A 20,051-nucleotide genomic window follows, 5' to 3' on the forward strand; every position below is an offset into this window, starting at 1 on the left:
TGACAAAAACTTTACTAATATTTATCCTCTACTTAGGCAAAGAGAACTGGGTGCTGAGTCAGAAGACCTCAGCCCCCAAGTAGCCAGGTCATCTTGAGCAAGTCATGATCTTTTATTTAATCTAATAAAATTTACAGGGCTAGATTCTATAATAAACTGCCCCTAGCACTCCTCCAAAACTCCGATCAGAATAAAAGTTCAAGGAATATTGTCCAATAAAATCATTGGAAGAAAGCTCATCGAGGGGTGGAGATGATAGAAAATGGAAAGAATCAGGCAGATGTACTTTCTTTTTTCGATTTTATTTTATTTATTTATTTTTATACAGCAGGTTCTTATTAGTTATCTATTTTACACATATTAGTGTATATACGTCAATCCCAATCTCTTAGACTTTTAAATCTATCACTCTCTGCCTTATAACTAAAAGAAAGAGTGAGTTAATTAATTTAGGGTTTGGCAAAGAGAAGCAAGTCTCCCCTCAAACACTCCTTCTCCATCTTCAACATCTTACTCTAACCCACTTAGATTGCATGTATCCAGTTTTGACTTACATATATTTTGTAGAATATTCATAACTGTCCTATGAAGTGTACAAAAAAGTTGTTCTTCTTTTTCTTTAATTTTATTATTTATTTATTTATTTTATTTTTGACTGTGTTGGGTCTTCGTTTCTGTGCGAGGGCTTTCTCTAGCTGTGGCAAGCGGGGGCCACTCTTCATCGCGGTGCGCGGGCCTCTCACTATCGCGGCCTCTCTTGTTGCGGAGCACAGGCTCCAGACGCGCAGGCTCAGTAGTTGTGGCTCACGGGCCCAGTTGCTCCGTGGCATGTGGGATCTTCCCAGACCAGGGCTCGAACCCGTGTCCCCTGCATTGGCAGGCGGATTCCCAAGCACTGCGCCACCAGGGAAGCCCCAAAAGTTGTTCTTTTAACTCAGTAATTTATTACTGATGAAGATGCTTCTACTGTTTTATCTCTAGGCTTCCTGACTAGAAGTGTGATTTCTGGCAGCACAGTCATAATGGAATTGCACTATAAAACCATATGGACAGCCCAGAAATTTGCCCTCTATATTTGTTCTTTTGGAATTCACTGGTCTGTTCTTTCATAGAACCATTAATTGCAAAATTCATAGATCCATAATTATATTAATTAAATGTTTGTGTTTATTTTTTAATGTTCCATTCCCTTTTATCAAACAATCATCTGGAAGCTTAGATATTCTTAAACAGAACTTTTTAAACGTTCAAGAACCATAATGAATGGGTCTGTTATTTCTAAAGTATCTTGTCTTTACTAGCAAGTCTCTACTTTTGCTGAATCACACTTATTCTCAGTCCTAAACTTTTGATCTTTCAACATTCTCCAAATTAGACTGGTTTGCCTAATGGCTACCTTACACTCCCGTAAACAAATGTGATGTAATTTTAGTTTACATAAGTCTGTCCTCAATAAATTTATGCAAGGAATGTGCATTAGGTTACTGGGTTAAAAGATGTTAGCAATGAAGTTGAGCTAGAGAATGTTAATGATATTCTAACTTAGCTTGAATTTCCAATAACTTAGGCTAGGTTGGTAGCTGCCTAACAAAGTAGAGAGAATATTTTTAGGGAGGCTTCCTAAGAATAACATGTATTAAATGTTACGATATTATCTATAAAAATGTACACAAGCTTTCTTTGGAAATATCTTTGAGAATATTTTCCTGGTTATCTACCATTTATTATTCATATTTCTGTTCCCAATAATAATAGTTAAAACTTTTCTTGAGCACTTATGTGCTAGGGACAGTACTTTACATGTGTTTTACAGAATCCTCACAATTGCCCTATGAAGTGAGACCCATTAATATCCCCATTGCAACACTGACAGTAGAGAGGTACAGAAAGCCAGTGACTTGGCTAAATTCACAGCTAATAAGTAACAGCCAAGTTTTTCACCCAGACAACGTGATGTGTGACTCCACTCCACAACTTGCACTTTTAACCATTATACTGTTTCCTGTCCTGGCTATATATCTGTGTATGTGTATGCATGTGTGTACGTGTGTGTGTGGAAGCATGCATGCATGCACACACACACATATGTGCACCAAGTTTCAAAGATAACATAATAATAAATATGTCATGCCTTTCTTTTCTCATGCTAAAGCAAAATAAAATTCCTAGTTAATATAGTGTAGTGGTTAAAAGCACAAACTGGAGAGTTGAGCTTTGAATCCCAGTTCCTCTGTCTTTTACGTCTACATAGTTGGGTAAGTTACTTAACCTCACTGAGCCTCCATTTCCTCAAATCTAATACAGTAACAATGAGAACAATACTTACCTCATGAAGTTGTGCTGAGGAAAAGTAACAGCAAGTACAGGAAAGGAACAGTATTTATTGAACATTGGTATACCAGGTACTGTACTAGGCACTTTGGTTCTGAGTCCTCTCAGCAACCTTATAAAATAGGTATCAATCTCATTCTTTTTACAAATGAGGAAACTAAAGAAACTAAAGTTCGGAGAGAAGTAAGTTACTCAAGGCTACAAGTGGCAACTGGAATCCAACCCAGACCTGTTGGTCACAAAGTCCATGCATCTTTCCATGACACCACTTTGTTTCTTAGGTGGAGAGAAATGGGTCTTGGTAGGGAAGATGAAGTGGCAAAGGCCAATTTGATGAAATTCACAATTTTGCTGAGGACTGGCCCTGTTTATATTTCTATTTCTGGATGTGTTTGAGGGCAATGTGTGTTGAATAAATATTCACTGTGCACCAAGTTTATTTTCTTGTCTGCCCCAGCTATCAATGAACCACTTATACAACATCAGCTCTTTGCAACAAAAATTTGATCTGAGGGAGGAGTAGGCATTTATTCATTCATTTACACCTTAATTTATCAGTCATTTACTAAGCCACTTCTCTGTGCCAGACACTGTGTTAAGTGCCAAGGATAAAGAACTTAAAAAAAAAATCCTGTTAAAAAAGAAAACAAAGTACTTGCCCTCAAACAGCTACTTGCATCAGGGCATGTGGGGTAGAAGTAGACAAAGGGAAGCCATTTACACACAAGATGCTTCTCTTTTCTTTCTTGCTCCCAGAGCAGAATGGTACCTCTGAGGATTGGCAGCACAAGATGAAAGGAACCAGCTAGAATGGTCACCCCAATTTATCTCAATTCAAGTTTCCAAGGAAGTAATCTCCAAAGACCCAGTGCCTGAAGGATTGGGAATATAAAACCATATGAGATCTTAACATTCTGTCATGTCTTTCCAAAACTGGATAAAATTTCCCCCTTTTAACAGTGCAGTCATATAAGGAAATAGGCTGAGTGTATTTTTAGAAGTTTAAGAGGGTTAAACACTTAATTATTTAAGTTGTTTTAATTTTTTTCTCTCATGCCAATTTTCCCAAATGCAACAGGAAAAAAGGAGCTATTTGAAAAGCCATACCAAGAAAAAAAAAAAAAAAAGGAGAGAGAGAGAGAGAGAGCTCTCTTATAAGCCAAAAGATCACAGGACCAAAATCACAAAGTGGTTTTTAAGCTAAGGCTACTTTTCCATCAGTATTCCTCATGAATGAGTTGTTTTTCAGTGCTGGGTTATATAAGCAGCTAGCTGCCTGCATCCACAGCGTGAAGTATGTTTTGTTCGGATTCTTTTCAGTTAAATGGCGTTATCGCTAAGAATATAGGCAAGAAACAAATTTCAAAGATATGTAGCACATTCCATCTTATTGATTACATATTTCTTCAAATAATGTGAACCAAATCAACAAAGCCAACTGGTTAAAGGATGATTACAAGTAAATAAATTCGTGGAGAAGGAAAGAGGATGTAGAATATAAATGGGGACAAATCTGACTCTCGAAAAACTCGTCTCAAATTACAAAGGAAAGAAAAGATGTCCTATGGAAATGGATGACTACCTAAAACATTTTCCTACCTGCATCTCTTAACTTGTAAGTCATTTTGAATGCCAGAGCTGCCAATGCCAAGGTCATCTTTGACACTGTGTGTGTGTGTGTGTGTGTGTGTGTGTATCTGTGTTCATTTGGTAGTCCCACATTTTCAAAAGCCCAGTATGTTCCAAATTGCTGAAATTCCATACAGAGCTCTAAATGATATAATACTGTGTAGAAATGTAAATCACCCTCGGTACAGGGAACTTCAGTACTGACAAGTACTACTGTTAATTTCTGAAAGAAAATGTATATTTCTTCATATCTTAGAATGTTTCTCCAGAAGAAAATATTTTTGCCTTATCTACCTAGGAGAAGAATAAGATTTAAATACAGAAATCACCTTTTTATTTCTGAATTTTCCTTACTTACGTTATCTTCCCTAACACTTTTTTGTTCTTTTGGGGCTAATTCATCGTCCTTATCTTATAGTGCCACCTATTGGTAAATCATAAATATTGCGGGTTTTAGAACTTGAAGATAGAAATAATGCCTAAAGCTCACTTCACGTCCTAGTGAAGTTTTTTTTTTTTTTTTAGAAAGTAATGCATATTGATTTACTTTGCATCTTGTAATTACCTCTGATATCAGTGATTCTTAATATCATGGAACCTCTCCCACAATAAGCATACACCACAAACATTTTGTACATAATTTCATAAGTTCACAGCCCTCCTGAGAGCCTATTCATGGACTTCATTTTCAAAAGTGGTAACGATTTCCAGAAATTGACTAATTTTCTCAGGTACATCCTAGAAATGCCACCTTCTCACTATCTTCCACTTATTTTGTGAGCAAATCAATGTTACCAGTTAAAAACTACCTAGAATACCAATGAGCACTAACATATCTGGCTTGAAAATATTTCATTAAACATTTTTGGATGTTGCTTCCTATCTTTTAAGTATAAAAAAGGCATTTCAATAGAAACAAATATATAATGAAGTCATCTCCCTTTGTGTGAAGAAATATGAATGAACTGTGCATTAAAATTTAAAAGCAACGTAGTTCACTGCCAAAACTTTAAATGTCTCAAGAGCACAACAAATTCTGAACACACTAAGATCATGTTGCTACTTCAATATTCTTGGGAATGGTGAGTGATTAGTTGGTCTATGGTTTAGGATCAGTTTCCATGCTTGTTTCTTGAGCTTCTTCTACCTCTGAGAGCTTTTCATCATTTTCCAGTGTTTGCTGAAGTTCATGGATGGTACTAAGAAGAACATGAAACTGTTTCCTTCTCAATTCTAGCTTATCTTCAACACTTTCTTTAATATGTGAAAGATGCTCTAGTTCTTTTCCCAGAGCCTCTAGTTCCTTTAATGTCTCATGCCTGTCTGGATGACGCTGGATCACTTTTGCCAATGCATCATATTCTTGGCGATTTTTTCGTATTCGTTTCGCTTGAAGAATTTGCTTTTTGCACTCAGCAATTTTTTCATGTGCTCCAGCAATGCTACATTCTATTTTTTTGTAATTTTTTTCATAATTTTCCATTTCTCTGAGATTCATATTATACACCAGCAAAGTTTTGCCCATTGAAAATTCACATTGGGACAGTGTGCTCAGCATATGTTGGTACTGGCTGTATCCCTCTTCCTGGGATCCAGAGTTGCACCATTTAATGAAACTTTTCACTAGCAGATTAATTCTCCGATCATCTCCAGCGCCATCTCCATCAATTAGGAGACGCTTCCGTATGACTTCGTCGTCAGTCACGGTTCCCATGGCGTGCGCGGCGGCAGCGGCGGCGGCGGAGGTCAAACTCCCACAATGCAGCCGGGTAAACAGCCACGGAGGAGGAGGCGGCGGCGCCCGCAGCCGCCCGGCTCCACCGCCTGAGCCCCGCCACCCCTAGTGAAGTTTGATAGACAGCAGAGAGAGATCCATACTTTTGCCCTTAGAATTCTTCATCCCTAGGAAAAAAGCAATATTTAATCATTTTCACTATTTTCTCATTCAGAGTATTTTATTCAGGTGTTCTTGGCAGCAGTTATTTGTAAGTCAATTTCCCTAGATCTGGGAACCACAATAAAAAACAAAAATGGATTATTCGGGCTTTTATATTAGAGTTTGCTTGTTTAAAGGAAGAATGAGGAAAGACTTCCTTCTTCTCTACACATAGAGAGAAAGCTTCTATAGGGCAACTGTGTCCTTCCTAAGGAAATAGCAAATCAGTCCTCATTTTCAAAGACCTATATTTGATAAGTTTAACATATAGCCTGGAGGGAAGCTGAAGGAGTGGATGGAGGGGCTACCAGATAGTGATTATAGAGATTCTCTTCTAGAACTATCTGTAGCCCTCATCTCTGTAGGGGTAACTCTTTTACTCCCAATCTGAGTGGGGGGCTGGGACCCACTCCTGGTACCTGGGTAATATGAATGTGGATCTCTGAGGTTTGCTCCCACTTAGTAGGGCTGTGAGACACAGATTGAATAGGAACAATTTAGAGAAACTACTTCTTCTCCCCAGATGGGGGAAAGGGGTTCACTAATAGGCTCTTGCTGATTTCAAATCAGTCAATAAAGCCTGAATTTCTCTTCTGAGAGAGAGAGAGTCAGTCTGCATCACTATTCTTCATATCTATGCCAAGCATCATATCTACATTGAGAATAAGTTTGGAAAGAGGATACATTGCATATAGAAGAAATTTGAGTCTCAGAACTCTAGGAATATCCCACTTATTTATAACCTTCCTCCTTTTATCACCTCATCCTTTCCCAATGCCATTAATCACACTTCTTTTATGAGAGATTAATGATGAAATACTATAATAAGAATCTTTAAAGTTCTTTAAAAAGCAAGCAATGCTACACATGTATACAAATATGACTTTTGTTCTCTAGTATTGAATCACATGATTATACTCAGAGAAGAACTTTTGGATGGTAAACAACCAAAAGAATTTATATGATGTCATCTTCAGAAGGCTGAGAGCATAGGACAATTTTAATAACTCACTTCCACTATTAAAGTTATTCATTACATGGAAACTAGAAAGAACTAGCACACTGGGGAGATGTGCTTAACTTTTAGCAAAGGGAGTATATCTTAAAAGGAATTCCCTTCCATTTTCAATCTCTAAAAGTAAGACAAACATCCTTGACTCATTTAGATACAGACTTTTCCTGAGTGTTGATCCACCAGATGGTTTCTAAAGACCCAGTAAACAGAGCCTCTGTAGATTTGCACAGGGGAATTATTCTTTAAAGAACAGACAACCCAGGAAATGCACCAAGGCAATCACTCAGCACAGCATCCTAACATCCCTGCATAAGAAACAGAACGCCTTCACTATTTAAATGGCATCCCTATGATTAGGAGATACAATGATCTAAGCCCTTCAAAATTTAAGAGTTGAAGATAATAGTTATATTTTTGGAAAATTTTATTCAAAGTTCTTCTCATTCTGATTCACTAAACATTTTCCCAAAGGCACTAAGGGAGAACTTCAGTAGTATTAGGAGAAACAGACTTTAACTCTCCATTTGTCACTAAAAACTAGGGTTGCTTTCATTCATTAAAAAAAGGTGGAAAGAGGAGAAACTTGTTTCTCAGACCTGAAAGTGCGATGGTTCACTTAAGACTCTGGGGGACAGTGTGTTAAGTGAGGCAACAACAAAGGAAGCTAGCATTTATAAAGCATTTACTATGTTCTAAGCAATGTGCTAAAAGCCTCTGATCCTAATCACACAAGGAAGATACTATTATTATCACGATGTACCATGTAATTTGCCCAAGGTCACTCCTCAAATAACTGGCAAAGCTGATACTCAAACCCGTATGTGTCTGACCACAAGTCAATGTGGTCCTATGGATGAACAGTTCTGGGGCAGTCTGCAAGACTTCCCAGAGGAGATGGTCATCTTAGCTGAGACCTGAAGGACAAACAGGAGTTAATTAAGCAAAGTGGGAACAGGAAGACTGTTCCAGCCTAAAGGAAAATTATAAGAAGACCTAGAGTAAAGAGAAAAATAGGGTTTAAGAACTGTGAATAATTTTATGTGGCTGAAGCATAGTGCTTGAGAGGAGTAATGAGGGGGAATCATGATAAAAAGATTAGGAGATCGTGGAGGACATTATTTGCCAAATTAGAGAATCTGGAATTTATCACGAAGGCAATTGGAGACCCATGATAAGCAGGCAAGTGACATGATCAGATGTGTGTTTTGTAAAATGTTCACTCTGGATGAAGAAAACAAAATAGATGGGAGGGGGCAAGACTAGAAATCAGAACAGTTAGGAGGCTGCTTCAATTTTTCATAAAATAAATTATGGTGAAAAGAACTAAAATATTTGCTAAGGAAATGGAGAGCGAGAAACTTGAGAAATATTTGGGAAGTAGAAATGACAGGACTTGGAGACTGGATGTGGGAGACGAAGAAGAGGCAGGAGTCAAGTATGACTTTTAGGTTTCTGGCTCAGATCCCTACTGGATACAGAAACTGAGACTGAGAGAAAGATTTTGGAGATTATGCATTTATACATACCTGCTACAATCCTCTCCGATAAGTTGTTATCATCCTTTTTAAAAGATCCCATGGGGAAACTACAAATTCTCCTTTAGAGCTAGAATACTGAAATAGCTTCTTCATTTGATTAATATTCACGGGGTGCCTTGTACTCATGGTATTAGGCACTGGGGAAGGATAACAGAAGATACCGTAAGCTATGATATCTCCCCTCTAACACTTTGTTGGGAAGATATAAGATACAAACCTAAAAATATATGAACTTACAGAAGTGACTGACAGAATAGGTGACTATATAGCAAAATCAACTAACAGTTTCATAGTACTGTAGTATAGTAGTATGCATATTCACCTGGATAGGCTAGTTGACACCGTGATGTAACCCATTAAAAGGCTACTGCAGGTCTAGGTGACTTTCCAGAACAGATATCCTCGACAAGATGACTAGAATTCTAGAATGTCTTAGGGCACTTCTTCTTGCCTGTCAGAGCAAGTCAGGAGGTCAACTTAAAGGTGGCAGTGGTGGTGTGAGCAACAGCAGAGAACTGTGATCCTCATCTATGCCCAGAGGTGGAAGGGAACCAAATATTGCTGAACAGTTGTAATGTCTACAACACTGTGTCAAGCACTGTGTAATGTCTACAACACTGTGTCAAGCACTAGGTAAGTCCTTTGTAAATATTAACTTTACACCTACCCCCCAAAAAATGAATTAGGCACCATTATTAGCCCTGTTTTACAGATGCGGTAACAGTCATTGCAAGGTTAAGGAACTTGTCCAAAGTCAAAAAGCTAATAAATGATATAGAATCGGGATTTGAACCTTGGGTACACTGGTTCTAGAGTTCTATCGCTTAAGTGTTCTGCTACGCTGATACACATGACAACTCTTCTGCTTATTTTATTCAAGAGGTAGAAGAGATCAGTATAGGAAATTGCATGTCTTAACTTGGACCTGTGAATGAGAAGGGTGTGTTTGGGGAACGATGAGAAGAATGACATCACTGAAACAGGGCGCTGGTATTGGGAAGTAATGGAAAATAGGGTTGTTGAACATCAAATTCACCTGAATATAATTCAGAATAGTGCTGGAGTCCATGCAGAGAACCTACGTGCAGAGCTGCCCACACCAAACACACATGTGCGTGCATGCACATATATGCTATACTGTGCTGAAGTGACAAAACCACCTTTAGAAGTTAGTTCCTTTGCTTTCAGGGCAATTCATCAGTTAAACATTATTGAGTCCTTCTATGTGCCAGGCACTGTGCTTAAGTTCTAGTAACTAAGTTAGAAACACCCTGCTGGTGAGTGACACCATGGCGAGCCACAGCAACAACAGCCAACATCGGAAAAGCACAGTCCCTTCCATTTGTAATCTAGCTATTATCCTCTATCAGTTACAATTATTTGATCACAAGTAACATAATATCGCTCTGTGTAATTTAGGCAAAAGAATTTTTTTTTAAAAAGAGAGCAAACCAGCAGAGAGAAGATGGCGGAAGAGTAAGACGCGGAGATCACCTTCCTTCCCACAGATACAGTAGAAATACATCTACACGTGGAACTGCTCCTACAGAACACCCACTGAACGCTGGCAGAAAACGTCAGACCTCCCAAAAGGCAAGAAACTCCCCCCGTACTTGGGTAGGGCAAAAGAAAAAAGAAATAACAGAGACAAAAGAATAGGGATGGCACCTGCACCAGTGGGAGGGAGCTGTGAAGGAGGAAAGATTTCCACGCACTAGGAAGCCCCTTCGTGGGCAGAGACTGCGGGTGGCAGAGGGGGGAAGCTTCGGAGCCACGGAGGAGAGCGCAGCCACAGAGGTGTGGAGGGCAAAGCGGAGAGATTCCCGCACTTCCCGCACGGAGGCTCGGCGCTGACCAGCACTCACCAGCCCGAGAGGCTTGTCTGCTCAGCCGCTGGGGCGGGCGGGGCTGGGAGCGGAGGCTCGGGCTTCGGTCGGGTCGCAGGGAGAGGACTGGGGTTGGCGGCGTGAACACAGCCTGAAGGGGTTAGTGCACCACAGCTAGCCGGGAGGGAGTCCGGGAAAAAGTCTGCAGCTGCCGAAGAGGCAAGAGACTTTTTCTTCCCTGTTTCCTGGTGCGCGAGGAGAGGGGATTCAGAGCGCCGCCTAAACGAACTTCAGAGACGGGCGTGAGCCGCGGCTAACAGCGCGGATCCCACAGCAACAGGGTCGCAGAGGGAAAAACGGAGAGACTCCTGCACAGAGGCTCGGCGCTGAGCAGCGCTCACCAGCCCGAGAGGCTTGTCTGCTCCCCCGCCGGGGCGGGCGGGGCTGGGAGCAGAGGCTTGGGCTTCGGTCGGATCGCAGGGAGAGGACTGGGGTTGGCGGCGTGAACACAGCCTGAAGGGGTTAGCGCACCACAGCTGGCTGGGAGGGAGACCGGGAAAAAGTCTGCAGCTGCCGAAGAGGCAAGAGACTTTTTCTTGCCTCTTTGTTTCGCGGCGCGCAAGGAGAGGGGATTCAGAGCGCCGCCTAAACGAACTCCAGAAACTGGCGCGAGCCGCGGCCATCAGCGCGGACCCCAGAGACGGGCGTGAGACGCTGGGGCTGCTGCTGCCGCCTCCAAGAAGCCTGTGTGCGAGCACAGGTCACTCTCCACACTGCCGCTCCCGGGAGCCCGTGCAGCCCTCCACTGCCAGGGTCCCGTGATCCAGGGACAACATCCCCCGGGAGAACGCACTGCGCGCCTCAGGCTGCTGCAACGTCACGCCGGCCTCTGACGCCGCAGGCTCGCCCCGCCTCATCTGTACCCCTCCCTCCCCGCGGCCTGGGTGAGCCAGAGTCCCCGAAGCAGCTGCTCCTTTAACCCCGTCCTGTCTGGGCGGGGAACAGACGCCCTCAGGCGACCTACACGCAGAGGCGGGTCCAAATCCAAAGCTGATCCCCAGGAGCTGTTCGAACAGAGAAGAGGAGGGGAAATCTGTCCCAGCAGCCTCAGAAGAAGCGGATTAAAACTCCACAAACAACTTGATGTGCCTGCATCTGTTGAATACCTGAATAGACAACGAATCATCCCAAATTCAGGAGGTGGACTTTGGGAGCAGGATATATTAATTTTTCCCCTTTTCCTTTTTTTTTTGTGAGTGTATATGTATATGCTTCTGGGGGAGATTTTGTCTGTATAGCTTTGCTTTACAATAGCTTTATTTTACTTCACTATATTATAGCTTCTTTCTTTCCTTTCTTTCTTTCTTTCTTTCCTTCCTTCCTTCCTTCTTCCTTCCTTCCTTCCTTCCTTCCTTCCTTCCTTCCTTCCTTCCTTCCTTTCTTTCTTTCTTTCTATTTTTTCTCCCTTTTACTCTGAGCCGTGTGGACGAAAGGCTCTTGGTGCTTCAGCCAGGCATCAGGGCCGTACCTCGGAGGTGGGAGAGCCAACTTCAGGACACTGGTCCACAAGAGACCTCCCAGCTCCACGTAATACCAAACGGCAAAAATCTCTCAGAGATCTCCAGCTCAACATCAAGACCCAGCATCACTCAATGACCAGCAAGCTACAGTGCTGAACACCCTATGCCAAACAACTAGCAAGACAGGAACACAGCCTCATCCATTAGCAGAGAGGCTGCCTAAAATCATAATAAGGACACAGACACCCCAAAATACACCACCAGACGTGGACGTGCCCACCAGAAAGACAAGATCCAGCCTCATCCACCAGAGCTCAGGCACTAGTTCCCTCCACCAGGAAGCCTACACAACCCACTGAACCAACCTTAGCCACCGGGGACAGATACCAAAAACAACGGGAACTACAAACCTGCAACCTGTGATAAGGAGACCCCAAACACAGTAAGATAAGCAAAATGAGACGACAGAAAAACACACAGCAGATGAAGGAGCAGGGTCAAAACACACTAGACTTAACAAATGAAGAGGAAATAGGTAGTCTACCTGAAAAAGAATTCAGAATAATGATAGTAAGGATGATCCAAAATCTTGGAAATAGAATAGACAAAATGCAAGAAGCATTTAACAAGGACGTAGAAGAACTAAAGAGGAATCAAGCAATGATGAAAAACACAATAAATGAAATTAAAAATACTCTAGATGGGATCAATAGCAGAATAACGGAGGCAGAAGAAAGGATAAGTGACCTGGAAGATAAAATGGTGGAAATAACTACTGCAGCGCAGGACAAAGAAAAAAGAATGAAAAGAACTGAGGACAGTCTCAGAGACCTCTGGGACAGCATTAAACGCACCAACATTCGAATTATAGGGGTCCCAGAAGAAGAAGAGAAAAAGAAAGGGACTGAGAAAATATTTGAAGAGATTATAGTTGAAAACTTCCCTAATATGGGAAAGGAAATAGTTAATCAAGTCCTGGAAGCACAGAGACTCCCATACAGGATAAACCCAAGGAGAAACACGCCAAGACACATATTAATCAAACTGTCAAAAATTAAATATAAGGAAAACATATTAAAGGCAGCAAGGGAAAAAAAACAAATAACACACAAGGGAATCCCCATAAGGTTAACATCTGATCTTTCAGCAGAAACTCTGCAAGCCAGAAGGGAGTGGCAGGATATACTTAAAGTCATGAAGGAGAAGAACCTACAACCAAGATTACTCTACCCAGCAAGGATCTCATTCAAATGTGATGGAGAAATTAAAACCTTTACAGACAAGCAAAAGCTGAGAGAGTTCAGCACTACCAAACCAGCTTTACAACAAATGCTAAAGGAACTTCTCTAGGCAAGAAACACAAGAGAAGGAAAACACCTACAATAACAAACCCAAAACATTTAAGAAAATGGGAATAGGAACATACATATCGATAATTACCTTGAATGTAAATGGATTAAATGCTCCCACCAAAAGACACAGGCTGGCTGAATGGATACAAAAACAAGACCCATATATATGCTGTCTACAAGAGACCCACTTCAGACCTAGAGACACATACAGACTGAAAGTGAGGGGATGGAAAAAGATATTCCATGCAAATGGAAATCAAAAGAAAGCTGGAGTAGCAATTCTCATATCAGACAAAATAGACTTTAAAATAAAGACTATTACAAGAGACAAAGAAGGACACTATATAATGATCAAGGGATCGATCCAAGAGGAAGGTATAACAATTGTAAATATTTATGCACCCAACATAGGAGCACCTCAATACATAAGGCAAGTACTAACAGCCATAAAAGGGGAAATCGACAGCAACACAATCATAGTAGGGGACTTTAACACCCCACTTTCACCAATGGACAGATCATCCAAAATGAAAATAAATAAGGAAACACAAGCTTTAAATGATACATTAAACAAGATGGACTTAATTGATATTTATAGGACATTCCACCCAAAAACAACAGAATACACATTTTTCTCAAGTGCTCATGGAACATTCTCCAGGATAGATCATATCTTGGGTCACAAATCAAACCTTGGTAAATTTAAGAAAATTGAAATCGTATCAAGTATCTTTTCCGACCACAACGCTATGAGACTAGATATCAATTACAGGAAAAGATCTGTAAAAAATACAAACACATGGAGGCTACACAATACACTACTTAATAACGAAGTGATCACTGAAGAAATCAAAGGGGAAATCAAAAAATACCTAGAAATAAATGACAATGGAGATACGACGACCCAAAACCTATGGGACGCAGCAAAAGCAGTGCTAAGAGGGAAGTTTATAGCAATACAAGCCTACCTCAAGAAACAGGAAACATCTCGAATAAACAACCTAACCTTGCACCTAAAGCAATTAGAGAAAGAAGAACAAAAAAACCCCAAAGCCAGCAGAAGGAAAGAAATTATAAAGATCAGGTCAGAAATAAATGAAAAAGAAATGAAGGAAACAATAGCAAAAATCAATGAAACTAAAAGCTGGTTCTTTGAGAAGATAAACAAAATTGATAAACCATTAGCCAGACTCATCAAGAGAAAAAGGGAGAAGACTCAGATCAATAGAATTAGAAATGAAAAAGGAGAAATAACCACTGACACTGCAGAAATACAAACGATCATGAGAGATTACTACAAGCAACTCTATGCCAATAAAATGGACAACCTGGAAGAAATGGACAGATTCTTAGAAATGCACAAACTGCCGAGACTGAACCAGGAAGAAATAGAAAATATGAACAGACCAATCACAAGCACTGAAATTGAAACTGTGATTAAAAACCTTCCAACAAACAAAAGCCCAGGACCAGATGGCTTCACAGGTGAATTCTATCAAACATTTAGAGAAGAGCTAACACCTATCCTTCTCAAACTCTTCCAAAATATTGCAGAGGGAGGAACACTCCCAAACTCATTCTACGAGGCCACCATCACCCCGATACCAAAACCAGACAAAGATGTCACAAAGAAAGAAAACTACAGGCCAATATCACTGATGAACATAGATGCAAAAATCCTCAACAAAATACTCGCAAACAGAATCCAACAGCACATTAAAAGGATCATACACCATGATCAAGTGGGGTTTATCCCAGGAATGCAAGGATTCTTCAATATACGCAAATCAATCAATGTGATATACCATATTAACAAATCGAAGGAGAAAAACCATATGATCATCTCAATAGATGCAGAGAAAGCTTTCGACAAAATTCAACACCCATTTATGATAAAAGCCCTGCAGAAAGTAGGCATAGAGGGAACTTTCCTCAACATAATAAAGGCCATATATGACAAACCCACAGCCAACATTGTCCTCAATGGTGAAAAACTGAAACCATTTCCACTAAGATCAGGAACAAGACAAGGTTGCCCACTCTCACCACTATTATTCAACATAGTTTTGGAAGTGTTAGCCACAGCAATCAGAGAAGACAAAGAAATAAAAGGATTCCAAATCGGAAAAGAAGAAGTAAAGCTGTCACTATTTGCAGATGACATGATACTATACATAGAGAATCCTAAAGAGGCTACCAGAAAACTCCTAGAGCTAATCAATGAATTTGGTAAAGTAGCAGGATACAAAATTAATGCACAGAAATCGCTTGCATTTCTATACACTAATGACGAAAAATCTGAAAGTGAAATTAAGAAAACACTCCCGTTTACCTTTGCAACAAAAAGAATAAGATATCTAGGAATAAACCTACCTAAGGAGACAAAAGACCTGTATGCAGAAAATTATAAGACACTGATGAAAGAAATTAAAGATGATACAAATAGATGGAGAGATATACCATGTTCCTGGATTGGAAGAACCAACATTGTGAAAATGACTCTACTACCCAAAGCAATCTACAGATTCAATGCAATCCCTATCAAACTACCACTGGCATTTTTCACAGAACTAGAACAAAAAATTTCACAATTTGTATGGAAACACAAAAGACCCCGAATAGCCAAAGCAATCTTGAGATCGAAAAATGGAGCTGGAGGAATCAGGCTCCCTGACTTCAGACTATACTACAAAGCTTCAGTAATCAAGACAGTTTGGTACTGGCACAAAAACAGAAATATAGATCAATGGAACAGGATAGAAAGCCCAGAGATAAACCCACACACATATGGTCACCTTATCTTTGATAAAGGAGGCAAGCATATACAGTGGAGAAAAGACAGCCTCTTCAATAAGTGGTGCTGGGAAAATTGGACAGGTACATGTAAAAGTATGAAATTAGAACACTCCCTGACACCATGCACAAAAATAAACTCCAAATGGATTAAAGACCTAAGTGTAAGGCCAGACACTATCAAACTCTTAGAGGAAAACATAGGCAGAACACTCTATGACATACATCACAGAAAGATTCTTTTTGAACCAGCTCCCAGAGAAACGGAAATAAGAACACAAATAAACAAATGGGACCTAATGAAACTTAAAAGCTTTTGCACAGCAAAGGAAACCATAAACAAGACCAAAAGACAACCCTTAGAATGGGAGAAAATATTTGCAAATGAAGCAACTGACAAAGGATTAATCTCCAAGATTTACAAGCAGCTCATGCAGCTCAATAACAAAAAAACGAACAACCCAATCCAAAAATGGGCAGAAGACCTAAATAGACATTTCTCCAAAGAAGATATACAGATGGCCTACAGACACATGAAAGAATGCTCAACATCATTAATCATTAGAGAAATGCAAATCAAAACTACAATGAGATATCATCTCACACCGGTCAGAATGGCCATCATCAAAAAATCTAGAAACAATAAATGCTGGAGAGGGTGTGGAGGAAAGGGAACACTCTTGCACTGTTGGTGGGAATGTAAATTGATACAGCCACTATGGAGAACAGTATGGAGGTTCCTTAAAAAACTACAAATAGAACTACCATACGACCCAGCAATCCCACTACTGGGCATATACCCTGAGAAAACCATAGGTCAAAAAGTGTCATGTACCACAATGTTCATTGCAGCTCTATTTACAATAGCCAGGACCTGGAAGCAACCTAAATGTCCATCGACAGACGAATGGATAAAGAAGATGTGGCACATATATACAATGGAATATTACTCAGCCATAAAAAGAAATGAAATGGAGGTATTTGTAATGAGGTGGATGGAGTTAGAGTCTGTCATACAGAGTGAAGTAAGTCAGAAAGAGAAAAACAAATACAGTATGCTAACACATATATACGGAATCTAAGGGAAAAAAAAAAAAAAAAGGCCATGAAGAACCTAGTGGCAAGACGGGAATAAAGACACAGACCTACTAGAGAATGGACTTGAGGATATGGGGAGGGGGTGGGGTGAGATGTGACAGGGTAAGAGAGTGTCATGGACATATATACACTACCAAATGTAAAATAGATAGCTAGTGGGAAGCAGCCGCATAGCACAGGGAGATCAGCTCGGTGCTTTGTGACCACCTAGAGGGGTGGGATGGGGAGGGTGGGAGGGAGGGAGATGCAAGAGGGAAGAGAAATGGGAACATATTGTATATGTATAACTGATTCACTTTGTTATAAAGCAGAAGCTAACACACTATTGTAAGGCAATTATACTTCAATAAAGATGTTTAAAAAAAAAAAAAAGAGAGCAGGATAACAGGAGACTGGAGATCTAATCTTGGAAAGAACTGGAAACAAAGGAGCTTGGAAGCAGACTGCAGAAACAATCTAGTCAGTGCCTCACCACTGTTAGGAGTGAATGAATGTCAGCTCATTTTCATTTCTGTTACCCTCCGTTAAAAATTTTAGTTCCAGGAATGGAGTTTCTGACTTGTCCAGCTTGGGTTATAGTTACCCTTTATTTAGGAAAAGAGAGGCCCAATTAAAGTACCACCAAACTGTAGGGAAGAGGTAATTCCTCAAAAGGAAATTGGGTTGCATTTAGGAAGAGTGAGTGGATGCTCTATATCCAAAAATCAACTAATATTTTATCCAAACTTGTTAAATTCAGACCTATGAATGACAAAATTTATTCCATCAACATATCCTTAACAACAAGGAAAGTAAACTCCTGTCCCTAGTAATCTAAGGGGTATAGCCTAAAATAGACATCCATAAGGACACGGACCAACACACACATACACACACACATACACAGAGACACCTCTTATCTTTAAAATTCATATGGATTTTCCATTCTACTTTATAAACTATATATCTTTATATTAATATAAATTTGAAGAAGACAAGTAAACAACTATGGTGCTTGTAATAATATCTAATATTTATTGAACTCTTAATCAGGAACCTAACATATACACACCTTTTCATAATATACATAATTGCTTACAATATTTTAAAATGGAAATTATTGGGGACTTCTCTGGTGGCGCAGTGGTTAAGAATCCGCCTGCCAATGCTGGGGACATGGGTTCGATCCCTGGTCTGGGAAGATCCCACATGCCACAGAGCAACTAAGCCCGTGTGCCACAACTACTGAGCCTGCACTCTAGAGCCCGTGAGCCACAACTACTAAGCTCACGTGCAGCAACTACTGAAGCCCGTGTGCCTAGAGCCCGTGCTCCACAAGAGAAGCCACCACAATGAGAAGCCCACGCAATGCAACAAGAGTAGCCCCCACTTGCCACAACTAGAGAAAGCCCGCGCGCAGCAACGAAGACCCAATGCAGCCAAAAATAAAATTAATTAAAAAAAAGTAAAATGGAAACTATTATCCTTATTTCACAGACAAGGAAACCGAGGATCAAAGAGAGAAAGCAACTTCTGCACAGTTAATAAGTGGTAGAACCAAGATTTTGGTCCAAGCCTGTGAAACCTAAAGCTTGTGCTCTTTACTGCTATCTGATGTATTTACAATTTATAAGAACTTTGGTTTTTGTTACAGGTAAATAGCATTACTTCTTTTGGACATATTAATAATGGTAATTTCATCAATATTTCATTATTCTGAAATTTCAAATAAAAGTCATTTTTTCAAGCTATTGCTGCACTAGAGGCAGCTACTTTTTACAGTAATTGGTTTGGAAATCTTTTATTCATGAATCAAATTAATTTCTTACTCTGATGAAGTGATTTAAAAAGCTATTCCAATAGTTTTATTTTTTCAATTAAAATTTAACAATTCTATTTAGTATACATAATTGTTTATTTTCAGAATTGATAAGGCATCAGTGTCTTTGCTTTTAACTACCTCAACGTAATACCATAGTATCTTTTCAGACTGGCTGTTCAAGAAAATATACACCAAATTCTTGAAGACAGTTACTAAATACCTCTTAGGTCTTACTGCAATATAATTCTGCAAAAATACACTTGAAAATATCCTTCTACATTCACAAAAAACCTGAAAAAAATAATTCTATAGAGTATCTAGTGCTAATCTTTACTTGGCAATAAGAATCACTACGATAGTGAAAGGTGTAGATGGAAGTGACATTGTGACAGTTGAATGTTCTAATATTTTGAATTCTGAAGGATTTATAAGAGGAAGATGTTTCTTTCACAGTCCAAATGAGTGCTTTTTACTGAAGGGGGAAAAAATGAAGCTATTAAAATGGTCTCATTTCTCCAGGAAAATATTTTATGACTGTGTCTACATGATGCCAAAGCATGATTGATTTGGCGATTTCAATAAGGTTAAAGAAATTGTACAAGTTAGTGAAAAAATGAGTCAGAATGGTAATTTGGTTTAGTGGAGCTGCTTGGTTGCCTTTTAACCTTCAACTGGTATAGTTTGTGTATATAGATAAAACTCAAGTCATTTATCTTCTGTGAATTTATCTTTCAATGTGTGCCCACTATCATCCATGTCATCAAAAATACCAATCACAATGTGAAGCTATGAAATTGATGTCAAATAATTACCACCAGGATGCTTTCTTTTCCTATAGGTGGTAGAAATTAAGACTAAAGTTGAACATAAAAGAAAAAACAGTACCCTGTAAATAAAATAAAGCCATGTTTGAAAAGGATATATTTCAAAGCAACTAATATTTTTCTTTTTAGCTTATTTTCCCAATAAAGGTATTTTAAGCTGAAACAAGTTGTTCACTCCAACCCAAACAATAGTGTGCATTAGGGGAGGAGAGAGATTACACTTCTATTTTTATGAAAAGTTGAAAATACTTATATTTCTCTCAGTAAAATATCTTCCAGAAATATAACCCCCAAAGTGACTTGTATATGTGTATTTTCTTAAATAAAAAAAGGCGAGGACTAAAAATTGTAATTAATATTATATAGATGACTCCACATATTTGAGTCT

At 39.5% G+C, this 20,051-nt stretch overlaps 1 protein-coding gene and 1 long non-coding RNA gene across 2 annotated transcripts in view; both read right to left on the reverse strand.

Moving 5' to 3' along the window:
- Positions 1-4,498: 4,498 nt before the first annotated feature.
- Positions 4,499-5,816, reverse strand: LOC132357358 (THO complex subunit 7 homolog). The gene has a single exon (XM_059910750.1). The coding sequence runs from the start codon at positions 5,672-5,674 to the stop codon at positions 5,060-5,062; it is 615 nt and encodes a 204-aa protein (XP_059766733.1). The 5' UTR covers positions 5,675-5,816; the 3' UTR covers positions 4,499-5,059.
- A 7-nt stretch (positions 5,817-5,823) lies between these two features.
- The window catches only part of LOC132357359 (uncharacterized), a 153,975-nt gene continuing 139,747 nt past the window's right edge, over positions 5,824-20,051 (reverse strand). Inside the window, exon 3 of the long non-coding RNA XR_009500220.1 lies at positions 5,824-5,862. This is a non-coding gene — a long non-coding RNA (uncharacterized LOC132357359). The remainder of the gene's footprint in view (positions 5,863-20,051) is intronic.

The sequence above is a fragment of the Balaenoptera ricei genome, chromosome X (genome assembly GCF_028023285.1).
Source record: "Balaenoptera ricei isolate mBalRic1 chromosome X, mBalRic1.hap2, whole genome shotgun sequence".
NCBI lineage: Eukaryota > Metazoa > Chordata > Mammalia > Artiodactyla > Balaenopteridae > Balaenoptera > Balaenoptera ricei.

Excerpts from the sequence above, each read along its gene's own strand:
- LOC132357358 (XM_059910750.1), bottom strand. The coding sequence starts at position 5,674 with ATGGGAACCGTGACTGACGACGAAGTCATACGGAAGCGTCTCCTAATT.